Source organism: Clarias gariepinus, chromosome 1, assembly GCF_024256425.1.
Source record: "Clarias gariepinus isolate MV-2021 ecotype Netherlands chromosome 1, CGAR_prim_01v2, whole genome shotgun sequence".
In the NCBI taxonomy this organism is placed as follows: Eukaryota; Metazoa; Chordata; class Actinopteri; order Siluriformes; family Clariidae; genus Clarias; species Clarias gariepinus.
This window is the reverse complement of record NC_071100.1, coordinates 45633275-45654475: the sequence shown is the minus strand read 5'-3', so window position 1 is coordinate 45654475 and position 21201 is coordinate 45633275. Positions and strand designations below refer to the sequence as shown.

Sequence of the window (21201 nt, the reverse complement as noted above, 5' to 3'; positions counted from 1 at the left end):
CATCAACACCGTAATGAAAAAGGCCAGACAGCGTCTCTACCACCTCAGACGCTTGAGAGACTTCCGACTGCCCTCCAAGGTGCTCAGGAACTTTTACTCCTGCACCATAGAGAGCATCCTGATGAAAAACATCTCAACCTGGTTCGGGAACAGCACCATGCAGGACAGACGAGCTCTACAGAGGGTTGTGCGATCAGCTAAGCGCACCATCCGCATAGAACTCCCTGACCTGCACTCAATCTACAGCAGGCAGTGCTGGACCAAGGCCAAGAAGATCGTGAAGGACCTTAGCCATCCCAACAATGGACTGTTCTCTCTGTTGAGGTCAGGAAAGCGATTCTGCTCCCTGAAGGCCAACACAGAGCGCCTGAGGAGGAGCTTCATCCCGCAGGCAATACGGTCTCTCAATCACACCACCACACAGTACTGACCCACGCATATAGTTTTTACACACACACTGGACATTCTGGACATTCGTTTACACTAGTGGCCACTGCACAACTACACTTCGTGGTCATTAAATCACTCCATCACAAGTCACTTTAAATAAATCACTTTATTCACTTTAATATTTGCACTGCATAAGTCACTTTTAATATGTGGATTGCACAACCATGGACATAACCATTCTTTTATTACCATTTATTCGGCTGCTCTTATTGTTTTAAATTTTTTCATATATTCTCCATTTATGTTCTATATTGTGTATTTTTGTGTACAGTTATTTTATTTTTAACTTTCATTTGTATATTTTTATTTTTTTCTTCCCTAAACTTACCCTTTATTTTAATTTCCATATTTGTTTCCTATTCTTATTCATATTCTTTTATTCTTAGATCATGAGCAGTTGTCTAAGCATTTCACTGCATATCGTACTGTGTATGACTGTGTATGTGACAAATAAAATTTTAATTTTAATTTGATACTCAGGTCTAGGCCAAGTAACATTATGTGGCAATAAAATTAAACCAGCTGATGACCTGAATGTACTGAATGACCAGTTTATCACATCTATTTAGATTTTCTTTGCTGATGGCATGGGCATATTCCATCCATCCATCCATCTGGGAACCGCTGTAGTCCAACTAGGGACCTTGGAGGCCAATGGTGACCGTATTTATTCCAATTTTTATGACCGTGGTCTAGGACCTACGGGTAAAAATCACACATGCATTCACACACTACAGTTACAATTTAAAACCGCCAATTAGCCTGATCTGCATGTCATTGGACTGTGGGAGGAAACCAGAATACCCAGAGGAAACGCACCAAGCATGGGGAAAACAATGTGCATATTCCAGAATAAAATTTTTAAAGGATGATCCTGGTAGTATGAGTTAATGAAAAAAAAAACATTGCATAATCACTCAGACTTACAATGAAGTAAAAAACTGCCACCTGAGGAATTGTTTTGTTGCATCCTTCAGAATCTTGGTTCAATCCTGGTTCTCACCTTTCTGGTGAGATGTGCACCTCAATTGTTTAGAAGCAAAAAAAAAAGCTTTCATTCGTAATATGGTTTCTCTCCCAAGATTGTCTTTGTGAAAAGCATCCAGTACGCTTGCCTGCAAGGCTAAAACGTTAAGTGCACCTTAATGGTTAAACCTAATAAAACTGGAGATTAGAGCATCGAGATGGAACAAGACTTCCAAAACCTGTCCTGCTCTACAATGTTAGAGAAAGGAAGAAAGATGTCAGTTTAATATAGATTTCCTGCCACACACGGTCTGATCATTACCTCCCTGTTCTTCCTATAAAAGCATTAGTTCTTTCTTGTATACATAACGTAAGCCTAGAGTAGGCACAAATGAAACAGTAGCTGTAGGCAGAGAAATAAATAATTTAATCTCATGTGTCCTGTCCAAGCCTTCCACTTCAACTTAGGCTCTTCCACTGAAGAGGAGCTCCTGCCTGACATGCTCTCACTTATTACAATAATTACATGGTTTCTCTCCGTAGGTTTTTATAAGTGTGTAATTGCCTGCATCAAAGGGTGAAGAGGAATTAGCAAATGTCACTTACTATCAAATTAAAAAACACTAGCCTCCTGTCTACAACCCACACCGGTCCACAGAGCAAGGCATACATATAAAAGTTAATAAAGAAGTCAATAAATAAATAGGAGAGCCTGATGGAGTGAGTGATGTTTTTTAGTCTGAAATCTGTTCACAGCTTTTCTCGCTAATGGTTCTGGCACAACAAAAAAAAAAGTGCCGATAAAGCACTTTCATTAAAATGATGCCTTTCCCAATAATCAGCTCCAGCACGAGCGCTTTTTTAAACGCTCGTAGAATCACATATTAGATATTGCAAAAAATTTTTTATGGAAATCGTTGAGAAGAAAAATCCTGCTACAGTGTGGCACTATTATGAGCAGAATTTAACTGCTTAATATCCCAACCTAATATTAAGCTATTTATCTTCAATTATTATTCAGTACAAGGAGGGTATGTGGTTATGAATAAAGCGATGTACTGCTCATCTGTAACAGTGAGAATTACAATCGTTATTATAATTAATGCAGCAATTGATATAAATAAATAGACATCAAGCGGAACAGCACAACAAATATTCAATGAAAAATACATCAAATGAGATGAAGAAGTCGAGCTGAGGCTTTTTTATTGCATTATGTATGTAATGTGTACAATAGTAAGCTCCTTGTCAAAAAATGTATTGCTCAAAGGTTAACATCTCTTAAAAGATATTATATATTACACAACAGTTTTGACTAATTAATCTGAATTGACGAGAGTTATTCCAGGATAGGTGATATCGAGCATAACAGCACTGTGATGTTTAACTTTATGCCTCAGTTTGCATCACAGGTGTTTTAAAAAGACGTAATTACACTAACTCGGTTGCAGTATGACTGAAAGTAGGTCTGTATGTTCTGCAGTGCTGAAGAGAGAGTAGCTGCCTGCCAAAACTCACATTCAAAACCAGTCACAGAAGCACTTGCAGCAACACATCTAATAACATTAATAACATCTAATAACATTATGTCATCCTAAACAAAACCTTGTCTATTTTGTAATTGCTTCTAATTTGTTCCAAATTGCCTCTGAAACATCACTGTTGTTTTGTTTATGGCTAATTTGACCTACAAACCCTGACAGCATTTATATATACAGTATGTTGGTTTGTGTTTAGTGAACAAAGAAATTTGCAAGTGACCCCAAATTTTTCAACGGTAGTGTTTATATATACTATCGTTCAAAAGTTTGGGATCACTTGCAAATTACTTTGTATTTGTTAAGTGATAGAGATTACTTGAGATCCTTTACAATGTAGAAAGAAATAAAAATCAGGAACGATCATGGAGTTGGAAAGTGACCCCAGTGAACTTTTAAACGGTAGTGTATATGTATACGTATAATTATATATATAAATTAAATTAAAATTAAATTTAAATATATATAATTATATATACTGTATAGTTGTAGTAAAGTTAAAGTTAAAAAAGTTAAAGTTGAATTTGGTGGGAACTATTAAATAATTAGCAACATGAGTAAAAATCGCATAAAAAAGAAAAAAACATATTTTAATATTATGATTATAAAAATATTTAAAGCTTAAATAGAGTTAATGCCATTGGCTTTCGTGGGTGTGCATGCATATGTGTGTGTGTGTGTGTGTGTGTGTGTGTGTGTGTGTGTGCGCAAGTACCATATGTTTTCATGTCTCAGGTGTACATCGCAATTATAGTGAGCCATCAGCAACCAATTCTAGCACACATGAACGAGCACACACTCACATCAGATCAGTCTGGGGCTGATCTCAAACAAGGTCACTATGGGCCAGGAGTGCTACAGTATATGCTGATGGGAAATAAATTAAAATAAATCATTCTAATGTGTATTTAATTCACTCTGCTTTATTATTTATTAGCCATGACGCAAACATCTGATCAAACCTCCCCTCCTCCCTCCCTCCTCCCTTCCTTCCTGTCTGTACACACATACTGATCTCTCTCAAGGGCATACAATAGCACAAATGACCGTAAAACAATGGAGGGAGAAATGACGTGTAGTAAGAAATGGTGAGTTATAGTATGTGGAGAAGGTTAATGAAAGGAAAAGGGTGTTTGTATTAGTTTTATTATGTAAAGTAGCAGTAAATATTTGCAGCCAACAGTTAGTATTCACTTTAAATGGCCACTGTGGGGACTGAATAAAAAAAAAAAATAATAATTATATATATATATATATATATATATATATATATATATATATATATATATATATATATATATATATATATTTTTTTTTCACATGTCCAGTTTTTGGTGAATAATAATAATAATAATAATAATACATTTAATGTATAAACACCTTTCAAGTACCCACGGACACCTTACACTGGACATAAAAGGTAAGAAAACTGAAAAGCATTAAATAAAGAATAAAGAATAATATAATTAATATACTGTAAAATAGTAAACAATTAAGATCTGCAAGATTAAATATAATGTAAAATAAAATAAAATGTCAATCAGTAATCAATATTTGGAAATTAAATCACTAATATAAGAAAAAAAAAAGTTATATAAAACAGACATTAAAATTTAAACACTAAGTTAAAAAGATGAGTCTTGGTAGCTGCTTTAAACTCAGGAGTTCGTTGCCGAGCCTTGGCGCTGCCCTACAGAATGCTCTAGCACCCAGATCAGAATGATCAAGCAGGGCATACGGAGTGATCAGTTCAGTCAGATCCACTGAAGGAAAGTTATCTAAGGCATTAAATATCAAAAAAAAAGAATTTTAAAATGAGTGCATAAGATACGGAAGCTCTTTCTCACAGATAAAGATATACATGTACTATGTGGGAGAAACTGCGCCTACTGTAGCTTTAGGTTATTTCCAGACTGACTGACAGGTGAGGAACCTGATGTGGTCTAATATTGTTGTAGAGCATCCTCCTGAAGCTTAGACATGCTGTGCATTCTGAGATGCTTTTCTGTTCAACACAGTTGTAAAAAAGTGTTTATTTGAGTTTCAACTGATCAAACAAGCTACAGAATTATCACTCACTTTAATATTTTTGATGTATTTGAATTTCGCAGGAGATTTCTGAAATACCTAAACCAGTCCATCTGCCAAGGTTACAGTTATTTACATAATTTTTTACCCCCCAACATTGTGATATTTCATGCAAACAATAACAGGAGCTCAGCTATGAGTTATCTATTATTTGCATTTACTAAATGAGGTAGGCAAATTAAACAACAATGGTTTTAGTTAAAACTCACCAATTTTATTCCTTTTTAAGCAACTTAATATTAGACTCCAAAATGTGTCTGTTACTTTTCCAGCAGAAATACAACTCATATCTTGCATTCTGGATTCTGGAATGATTGATCTTGTTTTTCATTTGCAACTTTTTTTATTTTGTGTATATTTCCGAGTTCCTAATTAATAACCCAGTAACCCAGTGTAAGAATCTATCCAATGACGGAAACTTAAGCACTTTTGTAAGTCGCATTAGATAATAGCGTGTGCCAAATGCCTAAATGTAAATGTAATTCACATCTTTAGTGTTTAACAATATGTAAAAAATAAATAAATAAATAAATAAATAAATAACAAGATCTTAAATCTTTTTTCTTGCTCAGGGTTCAGCTCTAACCAGGAGTCATCCTGTTATATTGTTTTTAGGTGAAGTAACAATACCTTTTTAGCTCTTAGGGGTTAGTTACTGACCTACTCATCTTTAGCACAGAAGCTCCAGTCTTAAACGATATATACTGTCGCTTCAGTTTAAAAAAGCCTTATGACCTTTTTTTCTTTTCAGGAACATTGAAGATGTCAAATTAAAAGATGAATCTTAAGAATGGTAAAAGTAAGAAGCAAGAACACACCGTTTTAAAGAGAAGAAGGAGATGTACTGTATAATCTGTTTTCTCATTTTTCTCATGTGACTGTCTAAAATTATCAAAATGTGAATTTTGCATAAAATTGAAATCTCCTTAAATGACTTTACTGACAACAAAGAGCATTTGTTTTCGTGAAGCTGGTTTCACATTGTATGCCTTTTTGCTATTATTTGGTGCCACAGACAGAAAATTTCATATTATAAAAGCATTCTTGGGTGGAACTTAAACAGATAATATAACATGCTAACTTGTAGGTGATTTATTGCCTGTGTAACCAAAACTAGGTAAGCTGCTATGAAGCTTATCTACTGTAAAACGAGAGGCAGTACATGAACACTCAAAACTCATACAAGAGATGCTGCTCACTGCACCACAGATGTGTCCAGAACATCTCCAGAGAGTCCAACCATGAGATCTGACATCCCAAGCTTGCTCCTTTTGATGCCTGGGGCTGAACAACTCATGGGTTGCTCTTCTCGGCAATGCTGGAGATGGCTTTGGTGGTTTCTTTTTTAGACTCCTTGATGAGTTCTTTTAATCCCTACTGAATGGAACCTCTCTCCAGCTGTGTCTGCAAAAAGTTCACCACCCCAAGCAAAGAATCTTCCCAGAGAACTGCAAGTCCTATCATGTTAATTCAGGCAATCTCAATTAGGAAACAGACCCTCTGGTCCAGGATGTCCAGCAACTTCTAATCCCTGGTGAGCAGTCTGATGAGCTTAGAATTGATCAATGAGTATATAGTGCATTATTGTGCATTCACCTTGCAGTATTCCCATTACTCCTGCTAGACATTGCGTTGCCAGGTTAGACATGTCTTCCAGGCAATCAGAAGGTGTTACAGTTCTGCTGGGGATAGGCAGAAGAAGCAGTTTGGATCTTCACTATACCACAAGTTGATGTGTAGGATTACAATATATTTAAAGAAGGGTATGTTGGTACAATGAAGCTGCTGTCATACACAAAACAAAGCCTTAATGATGAGACTGTTTCACACGCTTTGTTTGTACATGGCTATATCCAGTGTTTCAATCTTGTCAGGTTGTACAGGGTTTCAAAATTAGTACCAAAAGAATTTATTTCTTATTGCTGCCTGTCCTTGAAAGCTTCTATCTCTAAACATTTACACATAGAAAGCATTTGCTAGATAGGTTCTACAATCATTGACTGCTTGAGCCACACAGTGAAATGTTTCTTTTTGCAGGTTACTGGGTTCAAAAAGGTCTGAGGAGTCCTGGAGTCTATCCCAGGAGGCTTAGGGCACAAGGCGGGGTACACCCTGGACAGGGTGCCAATCCATCGCAGGGCACACATACATACATACAGTACATACATACCCACACTCACACACTCATTTATACACAACGGGCAACTTGGGAACGCCAATCAACCTAACCTACATGTCTTTGGACTGTGGGAGGAAACCGGAGTACCCGGCAGAAACCCACCAAGCACGGGGAAAACATGCAAACTCCATGCACGTAGAGAAGGGAATTAAGCCTGGCCGGGAATCAAGCCCGGACCCTGGAGGTGCAAGGTGACAGTGCTAACCACTACACCACCGTGCCTCCACATTTTGGTCAATCTGTAATTAAATTAATTAATACACAAGCAATAATGCTACAACATACTCTTATTGTCCAATTTATTAGACACATTCATGCAGTTAACCAATCAGAAATTATGTAGATACAGATTAAGAGGTTCAGTTTGTATGACGAAATCTCTACAACTTTAATTTTGCCATATATGTTGGTATCAGATAGGTTTGTTTGAGTTCTGTGGTACCTCTGCATACTAACCACCTTAAGAACTTAAAAAGTTTTTAAACAAATTTGCCTCAGCATACAAAGCCTTTTTGATATATTTCTGTACAGTATAGTCCTGTGTATACCATGTCCGTCAATGGAAAGCCAAGCAAAGCAAGTTTATTTAAAGTAAACTAAGTTTATTTATTTTTTTGTGTTTTATTTTTATTTTTATTTATTTTTAAGATTTAATCCCTATACAAGATTGCACCATGTGTCCCAAGAATGTTAGTAAGGTAGAAAAGGGAGCCACTTTCAGTTTTGTTTCTAAAGCAGCCGGGGCCAAGAGGAACTTTTCTAGAATGATTTCTAGAAACTTTTTTAAATGTTTTAATTGTTTTTATATGCAAAAATTATAGATTATAGTGCTGGAAATTGGTAATATTGGTAACATTTTTGGGTTGTTGGAACGGATTTTCTGCCCCCACCTAACCCTATCCTCTGCTTCCTCTTCTCTCACCCCAACTAACTTCATGTCCTCTCTCACTGCATCCATAAGTGTCCTCTTTGGTCTTTCTCTAGACCTCCTGCCTGGCAGTTCAAACCTCAGCATCCTTCTACTGATATATTCACAATCTCTCCTCTAAACATGTCCAAACCACCTCAATCTGGTCTCTCTGAATTTATCTCCAAAACCTCCAACTTGGGTTGTCCCTCTGATGAACTTATTCTTGATCCTATCTATGCTTGTCACTCCCAAAGAGAACATGACAAACATGTTTATCTCTGCTACATCCAACTCTGCCTCCTGTCTTTTCTTCAGTGACACTGTCTCTAAGCCATGGAGCATCGCTGGTCTCACCACTGTCCTGTACACCTTTCATTTCGCTCTCGCTGATACTCTTTTGTCAAATAACACACCTGACGCTTTTGTCCACCCATTCCAACCTGCCTGTACCCACCTCTTGACCTCCTTTCCACACTCCACGTTGCTCTGGACCGTTGACCCTAAGTACTTAAAGTCCTGCACCCTCTTTATCTTGCTTCCTGTAGCCTTACCCTTCTACTTAGGTTCCTCTCATTCACACACATGTATTCTGTCTTGCTACAGCCAACTTTCATCCCTCTGCTTTCTAGAGCATACCGGCATCTCTCCATTTTCCTCCACCTGTTCCCCGCTCTCGCTTCAAAGCACAATGTCATCTGCAAACATCATTGTCCATGGAGACTCCTGTCTAACCTCATGTGTCATCCTGTCCATCACCATAGCAAATAAGAAGGGGCTCAGAGCCGACCCTTGATGCAGACCCACCTCCACCTTGAACTCTTCTGTCAGACCTATAGCACATCTTACCACTGTATTACAGCTCTCATACATGTCCTGCACCACTCTTACATACTTCTATGCCAGACTTTCTCATACAATACCACAGATCCTCTCTTAGCACTCTGTCATACCCTTTTTTTTTTTAATCTACAAAGACACAATGCAACTCCCTGTCACCGTCTCTGTACTTCTCCATCAGCATCCTCAAAGCAAATATTGCATTCGTTGCATTCATATTGCTGCTCACAAATGCTCACCTCTGCCCTTAACCTAGCTTCCACTACTCTTTCCCAAAGCTTCATTGTATGGCTTATCATCTGTAGTTGCCACAGCTCTGCACATCCCCCTTGTTCTTGAAGATCGGCACTAATACACTTCTCCTCCATTCCTCTGGGATTCTCTCACTCTCCAAAATCTTGTTAAACAAACTAGTCAGAAACTCTGCAACCTCTCCTTAGCACTTCCATACCTTCACAGGTATGTCATCAGGATCAACTGCCTTTTCACTCTTCATCCTCTTTAACGCCCTCCTCACCTCAAAATCTTACTGATTTTTGCTACTTCCTGCAGTCATGTCTTCTACTCTTTGTTCTCTTTTATGTTCCTCATTCATTAACACCTTCAAAGTTCTCCTTCCATCTTCCCATCACCCTCATTGCACCTGTCAGTACATTTTTAATGACTTTAAGATGCAGCACATCTTTACCATCTCTATCTCTCTGCCTCGCCAACCTGTACAGATCCAACTCACCCTCCTTACTGTCCAACCTAGCATACAAGTCCTCATATGCTCTTTGTTTGGGCTTTGCTACCTCTATCTTCACCTTACGCTGTATCTCCCTGTACTCCTGTCTACTCTCTTCAGTCCTCTCAGTGTCCCACTTCATCTTAGTTAGTCTCTTTCTCTGTACACACTCCTGGACCTACTTATTCCACCAGCAAGTATCCTTGTCCACTTTTCCCCCACCTAATGATACACCAAGTACCCTCCTACATGTCTTCCTGGTCACCTTAGCTGTAGTCATCCATCAACAAGAAGCACCTCCTGATAACCCAGAGCCTGTCTTAACTCCGCCCTGAAAACTGCACAACATTCTTCCTTTTTCAACTTCCACCACTTTCTTCTCTGTTCTGCCTTTGTCCTCTTCACCTTCTTCATCACCAGGGCCATTTTACACACCTCCATCCTGTGTTGTCTGGCTACACCCTCCCCTACCAATACTTTGCAGTCACTGATCTCCTTCAGATCACAACATTGGCACAAGATGTAGTCCACCTGAGTGCTTTTGCTACTCTTATACTGTATGTCACCCTATGTTCCTGCCTCTTCTGGAAGAAAGTATTTACTACTGCCATTGCCATCCTCTTTGCAAAGTCCACCACCATCTGTTCTTCTACAGTATGCTCCCGTCCTGAAGACCAAACCTACCCATCACATTTTCATCACCTCTCTTCCCTTCCACAACATGTCCATTAAAATCTGCACCAATCACCACTCTCTCACCTCTGGGGATGCTCTGGATTACTTTATCTAACTCACTAGAGAAATTCTCCTTCTCTTCTAACTCACATCCTACAGTACCTGTGGGGCATCACTTTAACAACATTGCACATCACACCATCAATTTCCAGCTTCAGACTCATCACCCTATCTGATGTCTGCATCTCTAGAAAATTCCTTACAAAACTTCTCTTTCATGATAACTCCTACTCCATTTCTTTTCCTATTCACGCCATGGTAAAACAACTTGAACCCTGATCCTAAGTTCTAGCGTAGCTACATGGCCTCCTGGACAGGTAGTATCTCCACCTTTCTGCTCTGCATCATATCAACCAACTCTCTTGCCTTCCCTGTCATAGTTCCAACATTTAAAGTCCCTATTGTCATTCCTAAACTCGTGCCTTTCCTTTTCTCTTTCTGCCTACAAACACACCTTCCTCCTCTCATTTTTGGACTAACAGTAGCCCAATTTCCAACAGCACCCTGTAGGTCAACAGCATCGGTGGCGATCGTTGTTAACCTGGGCCACGATTGATCCGGTATGGAAGTCCTGTTAATGATTCGCATTATTTGATTTGGCAAATGTTTTATGTCGGATGCTCTTCCTGCCACAACTCTCTGCATTTACCCAGACTTGGGACTGGCACAAGAAGACATTAGATGGAATGGCGCAATAAACACAAAACACTGGATGGAAAAAGACATGCCTTGCTAAAACCTATATGTTTTTTGTGGTTAAACCCATAACTTAGTGAAACAATGCACTTTTCCTTTTTGAACATAGATCTACTCTTTCCGAGACATCTGCAGGTGAGCTGCCAGTGGTTTACCCTTCAACACTGTGTCACACTGATCACACATTAGACCCTCTTTCCACAAAGGCAGGGAGGAGGGGGGTCTCGTCTGGATCGACACTCCTTATGCTCTAAGGATTAAATGTGTAACAACAATGACCCCCGATTCTGCCTCTGGTTCCTTTCACACAGAACGCTGAAGCGCAACAGCGGCGCAATACTCTCACCTTGAACCTGCTGTGAAAGGGGCTGAAGTTAGCAGCAGGATAAGTGAAAAGCAATAAGTCTATGCGTATAAATGTTAGATTGTACTGTATATGGACTACAATGTATGTTAATTCTTCTTATTATTATTTTATATAAAACAATGTATTTTATAAAAAGCTTGCTGTTCCTGATTGAAATCACAGACACAGGTCTAATCACAGACACACATGTGACGTAGGAGGCAGCACTGCTTGTGATTTTCACTCTCGTGCGCAGGGACTTCACTCTGACTCCATCCCGCCGCGTGCGTTTCTGCCTGTGCTGGTAGGAAGGAGGGACTCGCCTTTACACGCGCACACACACACACACACACACACACGCACACACCCAGAGCAGCAACGAGCATGGAAGAGAAGTGTGAATTTTGGCTCTCATCGTCATGAAGATGGCCGTGATAGCACTGGTGCTTTTGGGGCTTTTCAGCCAGAGCTGCATCCTCGCTTTGAAAGGTAGGGAAACTCAGCACGAGAGCAAAAAGCGCACATATTCTTTAAACAGCTGCTGGACATGTGACCTGCCCAGCTGTTCTCTTATGCTTTAATTTTGTATCTAATTTTGGTTAATGGGTGGAGCACTCACTAAGCTGTACTAAGTTTTTTTTTTTTATTATTATTATTACCTCTTTCCAGGAACAGTTGCTTTATATTTAATTTTGAGGCATTGACACTATAGATTGATGAGCTGTGAATATGGCTGTATAGATACACCCATGTGTTAAAGCTGCATGTTTGATAAACAAACAATCTGTTTCATCTCCTAATGTCCTTCACCTCTGTTTCAAGTGTTGAAAGTTTGTCCAGGGTTTCTAAAGCTTTTACCTTCGGGTGGATTTCTGTACAGAACAATAAGCACCAGTGAAAAATTAGTACAAGTGGACTGAAAAGTATATGCCAAGGTCCAGGGTCTTGATTCGATTTTGAACTTGGGTTACTCTTTGTCTGATGTTTCACATGGTGCCCATGTGGGTTTCTACCAGGTGAACGCATATATGCATGGTGTCCCGCGATGAACTGAACACCCATCCAGGTTGTGTGTATAATTAGAAGATTTCAACGAATTGGTCTCATGTATCTGTCTGCATGTAATATCATGGCTCTGATGTCACTAAGACTGTAGCAGCATGTCAAGGATAAATCATGCAGAGCTGCTTGAATGACACTCGAATATACTATAACAACAGCTAATGTGTACCTGTATGCATTTGTACCAGTATGCATTTGTACCAGTAAGGTTAATGAGAACTAAATCTTTCCATTTAAAGCAGTACAATGAGATGTAATGGATATAACTGTAAAACTGTATTTTACTGATTTTAAATCAACTTTCTCAGTATTAAGATTCAGTATAAATTTATCATCAGCTGTGCAAGTAAGCGGATTTTGCAAATTTAATACACATCCTTCAGAGGTATTTTTACTGTATGTGAACGTATTGAAAGTGAGACTTAATGAACCACACTGCAGATAGAAAATGAATCATTTGACATTGGGATTGCCCTGTGTTCATCACTTTACAGTAAAAACATGTTGCATATTATACAGTATATTTATTATGCAAGCCTCATGAGGAAGGTTCATGCTGATTTCCACACTTAGACCTTCCACAAAAGTTTTTTGGCTTTTTAGTCAAGAATTCAAAAAATCCATTCCAAAAGATTTTGCATGGAATAAAAGACCCAGAAATATAGCCCTAAAACACATACTTTACCATACTGAACAATAACACGAGTGTTAATATTTAATTAATTACAATTTGGTACAAATATGACAAAAAAGGGAATTATAGAATAAAAAAAAATATATAATTTTTTTTTGTCTTATCAGTATTACCATACTATGAATATATCACACATATTTTAAGTACTTTACAAGACCTAGACCTAGACGACTTGGTGAAACAGATACACATGGTTTTCTTGTCACAGTGTTATATTTGGGCCCATTGGCAGATCTTATATAGTAATTTTTTTAACTCTCTTATGCACACACTAATTATTTGTACTTTTACTTACACAAACTCTCTCTCTCTCTCTCTCTCTCTCTCTCTCACCTACATACTATGTGCAGGAAAAGGTTGCCAGATTAGGGAAAAAAATCCTGCTATGAAGTGCTGCAAACTAACCCACGCGATAAGAAGCAATAATAATATTTCTATTTGAAATTATTCTATAGCCCATTTACAAGTGGTGTTCAAGTCAAACCCGGACTTGTGTTGACATTTCTTCTGAATGAAGGCAAATAATTGATTGACATTTACAGAAGACTTCTATCACAGTACGGTGAATTAGAACATTTGAACGGTGCCATAAAGTTTTGTTTTATAGAGAAGGTGGTACGTCTGTGAAGGTTGATCCCAGCCGAGTGGAACGCTTAATCTTTAAAAATCGTCTGATAACTTGTTGCTAGCTTAAAGAAGAGACGCATCTGTCATTGTGAACTGTTCACACAATACTTCAGCAACACCACTTGCACATTACAAGAACTCACCTGGGGGTTATTGCCACATCACCCATACAGTCTTGACCTCGCTCCAAGTCATTTCCACATATTTGGCCATTAAGGAGTTTCCCAGAGTTTAAGACTTTGTAAAGCATGCAGTCTGATCATGATTCCATCATGCTGAGTAAACTTTGTACCTTGATGGTATCCAAAAACCAGCAAAACACTGGAATAAATGCATTTGTGTATCAGGGGATTATATAGAGAAATAAAGGTTGGATTAACTTGAATGCCCCAGGTATATATGGATTCGCTTTTTTTTTCACCAAGATAATAAATCATATTCCATTTTTTTATATGTAATATTATTCAAAGGAAGAACTTACTGACCTTTTTCCTTTGAACAACAGTGATTAGAAAACAGACTGTGTCTATATATATATATATATTATTATTATTATTTATTTATTTTTTTTTCAGTGACCAAACAGTTGGATTTTATTTAAAGGTTATTATAAATAATGGGAGCACTATGTTTAATAAAGAATATAAAATTATATTTAATAAGACCCATATTTTCTTACTTAAGCTAGGAATAAACTTTAAAATCATCCATGTAAAAACACAAATACTTTTAATCCTTTTTTTGCTCGTGATTTTAATTTCCAAAATTTATCCGAAAATATTCACTTTAATTTAAGCCTTATATGCTGGAACTGTTTTTAAATAAGCTTATATAGTTTAAATAAAGAATGATTGAGTAATATAGCACAAGTGTATTACTGCTTTTTAAAATATTGCTAATTAATTGTTTCAATCAAATTTATTTATTTATTTATGCATTTGTTTGTCTGTTGCTTCGCTGTATTTTGTTGGTTCTTTCTTGTTCTACAATTCTGTCTTATTTATTGATATTTTTCTCCTAAGAACCTGAGAAAGGTTGTGGCTAAGAAGCAGAGAGATTCTTTGAATACCGCATCCATGGATCTATAAAGAGGGGACGAAATAGACAGAAGAGACTCATAAAGAGCACCGCAGAGAAATATAGGAAAGGGAACAACGAGACCCAGGTGCCCGAGTGTAAAAGAGGGTGAGATTTACGGCGGACCTTTCTCTGAAAGCTGAGCATTAGTTAAAAGCTAAATAAATCGTGTTGTCTTATCTGGGGAAGCTGCATAATTCAAGCTTTTGTTCTTTGACTCGGAGAACAAAAGTGTTCGAAGATGCATTCTCCTCTGCATGACTGTCGTTGTTATGGGAGCGATTCAATGTCCTGGTTAAATATGGGGGTCGTTTGTCGAGTAAATGCCGGTGTTATGTTTCTCGAACCTAATGCACACCTGTATTCTTCGCTCTTATTTTGTAACACGAAAATATACAGCAGAAGTGCTTTCAGACGTTTCGCTTAATTTAACACTAATTTTCCAACACAAGGATGTTATTTGCTTGAATCTGATTGTTCAACTCATTGGTGTCGCCCCCATCGTTATTTTCCCATAACAGCACACGACCCTTGGGCAAAATGGAAAGAGGTTGGCCAAGTGGAAAAAAAAACATTGGACAGCTTGGTCCTGCCTCTATCATTTCTGGCCCAGCTTCTCCCACAGGTCAGGTCTGTCCAGTCTGCACAAGAATAACACTGCATGCTCAGCTACACTTTCATTAACCCATATGAACCCAGACACATACCAGGGCTAGAAATATCAGTAGCCCAGGCACCAGAGTTTGTGTCCAGGCAGTTGGTATTTTTTTTTTTTTTTTGTACGAGAACAAGGTTTAACAACCAAATAATCAACTAAAACATGGTGCCATGTGGAACCCGTGCCTTTACTTTATTTACACAGTGATACACAAAGTGCTGTGTCTTTAATGTGTGTTAAAATGTGCGAAAGTAAATACATACAGTAATTGTAGAGGTTCGACATGCTTCATAATGTTTACCTGTATGTATCACTCAGCATCACTGGTGTTCTAACAACCGTTAATTACACTGTCAGTCACCAGTAAGGGTGAAAGTAGGTCATTACTAGAAAGAGGAGAGAGCAGCTGCCTGCCAAGACCTACAGTACAGTACACTCAAAACCAGTCACAGAAGCACTTTCAGCAAAAAACACATTTGCCAACGTTATGTCATCTTAAACAGCACTTTGTCTCTTTTGTAATTGCTTCCAAGTCATTTTAAATTGCCTCTAAATTGTTCTGTTCATGGCTACCATGCACTCCAAAGCTTACTAACTTCTAACACTAAGGCTACGTTTACACTGTCAGGTAAATGTGACCCAAGTCCGATTTTTTGCTCATATGTGACAAATATCCGATATGTTCTATGTCCGTGTAAACAGGAAAAAACGCATGCATTCCGATATTTTGAGATCGGTTTCAAGCCTCTTTCATATGTGGAAATAAATCACATATAAATCAGATATGTGCTAATGTGATTGTCGTGTAAACGGACAGATCGGATTTTCTGAGGCATTGCGTTCTGTATAACATTAAAACTGCGACTTCTACGGTTTAATGACGTAATGTTATTCTCCAGTGGAAGCGTGTGTGGGATTATAACATCGCAGGTGACATGGAAAAGGAAAAGCACCCAGTGCCCCCCCTTAAATGCTTATTAGCGCTAAATAAAATCAAGAAATCTAAATTTGGTGAATGAAGCATATGCGCAGGCTGCAATTATGCCGTTTTTTCTCCTCCTCCATTTTAAAACCATGGTGTCGTTTCGCGAACTTTGCATATATCGCAGAGCGTTAAGCATACTTCACCTTCGTCTATCTTGGCTAGTGTGTAGCGCAATAACCTTCCTTTAAGTATGCGCGATGTTTCAGATGGCATGGAAAGTGTAAACACGTGAATCGGATATGAGTCATAGTTGAAAGAACGTGTAAACAGACGGTCAAAAAAATCTGATATAGGCAACAAATCAGAATCAGGCATCGAGACCTGCAGTGTAAACGTAGTCTATGTCTGAATCCCTAATCCCTTTCTAATCCCTGATCAAGGGCACTACTTGTTTTTTTTTTTTGGAACAAGGGATTCTAATATCCTAGCACACTTGATTCCCATTTAACGCAATTTGGGATTCAACTCTGGAACATTGGAAGTTAACTGATATTCTAAAGTGGAATGAATGGGAATATAAAGTTAATCTTGTAAGGACTGTCCAACACATCCATGATTTATTGACCTCATCTTTTGGCTACTGGTTAGAATTTACAACAATTTTCACTTATGTTAATTACAACTAACTGTCGGTGGCCAGTCATGTCCTTTCAGAGCAATATAACAAATCATAATCTGTTAATAATACACTCAAGGCATGCTGTTGTACTGAATATCAGCACAGCTGTGATATCTCCATAAGACTACAGTACATCACAATAATACGCAATAAGATAGCTATCTCATTTTAGGCTAGCCAGTTTCTAGGCACTCAAAATATAAAACTGTTAAAGCTTTTACTTGGTGGATTGGCTTATAAATTTTTAAGTTGAGCCTTTTCTAAGGACCTTTCATTGACATCATCGTTACCGTAGCTAATTAACGAGATGTTGAACCTTAAAATCTAGCTCCAGCTCCCAAAATGAAATATTTTTACTTTCTTAAAAATAAAATCTGTTTTTGTACAGGTAAAAACACATTTTCTTCTGTATGGACTTTTGACCCCACCCTATCATAATGAGGACATTTGGTTCTCACAAAGGGCCCAAACATGAATAGTGTGTTATCAGATTTTACACAATGGAGCACTTGAGGATTCATCAATCCAGGCAAACAGGGGGCCAGTTCCTCTGACCTTCAGTTCACATGTCAGTCCATTTCAAAGTGTCTTTCGAGCTTCACTTCCATGAGCGCGTGTGTGTGTGTGTGTGTGTCATCTGGTGATTTCAGAGCTAAAAGAAAAGAATTGTTTCGATGACCTAAACTGTTTAAATTAGGTTGCGATATTTTGGATGGAGGTAGAAGGCTGCATTATTCACTGTGACCTTTTTATGTGTGTGTGTGTGGGTGTGTGTGTGTGTGTGTGTGTGTGAAAGAGAGATGCCAGACGTGATTTTGGCGAGCCCACTTTTCTTGTTGAATCTAAAAGGTTCCATTAAACCATTTCACAAATCCCCGCAGGAGGTCTCCATATAAATGCACTCATATTGAATATGAGTTTGATCTGTAGCTTTGTTAAGCAACACCGGTAGGACGAACAAATCATAATCCTACTATGTGTACCACGACGCAGAGGTGTAGCTGGAAGAGATTTGAACTCCTACATCCTGCTGTTAGCTCAAAGTCTTTTTAATCATATGAACACTTTCATCATCTTTTAATAATCACTCCAGAAATAGCCTGATGATTAAAGGGGGTCAGTGCAGTAGGAACGAAGAAACAATGAGCTTATGACTTTAAAGCACGTGGCAAATGATTTTTACGGGTTCTTGTCCTCCTCGCTGATTAAAACCACGCCCCTGAGTGTTTCTGAATGTTGTGAGAACAGCGAGTGTAATACGAGGCGGGGCTAATACCTCGTGTACAGCGAAGTAAAAAGCAATTTACAGGGCAATTATATGCACATACACGTGCACAGTTCCTGACAAATCTCATGCTGATGTAACAGCAACGCAATCACAGCATTGCCTTTTCAGTATGTAGTTTTGTGTTTTGTTTCGTTTTTTTCTGAATGTCACTAAAGAGATGAAGCAATACCTTGTTGTGCTTTTCAGTGTGGCATTTTGGGTTTGTGTTACCAATAAAAATTGTATCTATTTTTCTATTGATATGAAATATATATGCCAATACTGTATATATATTCTGGCAAGGTGGCTTAGTGGTTAGCACTGTTGCCTTGCACCCCCACTTCGCATGTTCTCCCCGAGTTTGGTGGTTTAAATTTTGGTTTTCAAAGACATGCAGGTTGGGCTAATTGATGATTTTGGACTTTTGGCTGCTCCCTTATCAAGGGGTCGCCACAGCGGACCTTCCTATTCACACAACAACTTGGCACAGGTTTTTATTTATGTCAGATGCCCTTTCTTACTCAACCATTCCATGTTTTACCTGGGCTTGGGACCGGTTCCCATTTTGCATTTGCTGGGAATTGAACCTGGGCCTTCCGCATGGAACACACCTATAGGGTATAAAAGTATGTGTGAATGTTGACCGGAGGTCCGACCACGGTCGTTTAAAAAAAAAAAAAGTGAATGAATATAATGGCCACCACCGGCCTCCATGGTCCCTAGTTGGATTGCAGAGGTTCCTATATGGATGGATGGCTTGATGGATATATAGTCTTTTAGCGCTTTGTTGAGTGGATCAAACTTTAAGTGCTGGATGTACTGTACTGTGCATTAGCCCTGCTGCGGTACATTTCACAAAGCAAGGTAAAAATTCACTACACTGACTGCAAGCAACTGTCTGTTGGGCACACACATACACACAAACACACATTTTGCAAGAAAACATCTTACTGGGTAAGATAAGTCAGACTTCAACTATTACAAGAGGAGGCATTTACGGAGGCAAATGCACAAGTCTTGTGATGGTTAACCCATGAGTTACCATAGTAACAGCACCGTTATGTATGCAGATCATACCCAAACACTAGTATGCCAGTACAGAACTTAACTGAAAGCAATAATACAACATGTATTGTACCAGGTTGAAAGCATTTGGGGGCGGGTCTGCCTGTCGTACAGAAAGATGAATATCAAGTCTAGCGTAAACAGAAAGCATCCTTTCGGAGCAGTGAAGTGAGAACACAAGTGAGGAGCACTTAGACACATGCATGTCCTTCTCTCTCGCTTGCAAGTGTGTCCACTTTGGTTAAATACGATGAAACGCATAACTTGAGCAAAGAATCTGATGCAGCGTTATTATCTCTTTGTCTTCGCTCTTTAATTGGATTGAGACAATGCGTTCTTGGTTTTTTCCATCCTAGTCAGCAACAACAGGTGAAGCCCTCTTCCATCTCCTTCCATCTGTGCCATGAGTAAAAACACTGTCATTATGATTTTCAGCCATTTTCCATTGTGCTATTGTAAAGATGCTAGAAATGTTTTTGAGATAATACGTAATAGGTTCGAGGGCTAGGCTGGGGAGTGAGTGTGTATCTGTGTGTATGTGTGTGTACCTGTGTGTACGTGTTTACCTGCACACACTCCCCCAGAGTGCTCATTACTCATGTTTAGAGCTGATATCCCAGTCTGAACACCTGCGCCAGGATGCTCCCAGGTGAACGCTACGGTACATTCGCTATGTAAGGAAGTTCTCCTCTAGAGCTTCTGCTCGCCTTTTATTCAGTGCCACAGAACAGAGCAGCTTGCACAGTTTGTGTTGCACTGGTATTCATAATGTGTATGTAAAGAGAAAAGTAAACGACAAGAATACACAAAAAGACAACCTATTACGCATAATTCAAAGTCATTATGAGATATTTATATGGACATTCTGTGTTGTTATTGTTTGTGGGATTTTAGTTTTTTTGCCCTTTTGCCATTTTGTATTAGTTGAAGGTTTAGGGGCAGTGGTAGGTCAGGCAATTGAGGCTCTGGGTTTGCTGCTTGGAGAGTCAGAGGCTCGTGCCCTGCCACTGCCAGGTCGCCACAGTTGGGTCCTTGGGTAAGACCCTTAACCTTATGCCCCATACAACCTAGCCACTGCATTCAGTGCCAGTCCCAGGCCTGGTTAGAAAACCAGAAGGCATCGGGCATAAAACCTGTGCCAGATCTTACATATTAAGTTATCCGATGTAGCAATACTTAAGTAGTAGTTAGCACTTGCCTTGCACCACCAGGGTCTGGGTTTGAATCCCAGCCAGGTTTGATTTCTGTCTCTGTGTGCATGGAGTTTGCATGTTCTCCCCGTGCTTGGTAGGGTTCCCTCCGGGTACCTCGGTCAGTTTCCTCCGAGGAAAGACATGCAGATTAGGCTAATTAGCATTCCCAAATTGCCCATAGTGTGTGAAAGAGTGTGTGGCCTGCAATGGATTGGCACCCTGTCCAGGGTGTACCTTTCCTTGTGCCCTAACTCGGCCCCCCGCAACCCTGAATACAGAATAAAGCAGTATAGACGATGAGTGCGTGAGTGAGCAACACCTACAGTAGGATAAAAGGGACAAAGCCCAAGTAAAAATAAAATAAAAATCATCTGAAGGCTTAAACAAAGATCAAAATTTATTAGATTTTTCTTCTTATGTGACCTCATATAAGAAAACCTAGATACTAGATTCAACTCAGCTCAACTGTTTTCCCGATGGAG

General features: G+C 38.8%; 1 protein-coding gene across 1 annotated transcript in view; it reads left to right on the top strand.

Annotated features, from left to right (window-relative positions):
* Positions 1-11806: 11806 nt before the first annotated feature.
* clstn2a (calsyntenin 2a) overlaps positions 11807-21201 on the top strand; it is a 100309-nt gene continuing 90914 nt past the window's right edge. The window contains exon 1 of the mRNA XM_053495610.1: positions 11807-11961. Coding sequence (XP_053351585.1) covers positions 11892-11961 — 70 coding nt within the window. The 5' untranslated portion in view covers positions 11807-11891. The remainder of the gene's footprint in view (positions 11962-21201) is intronic.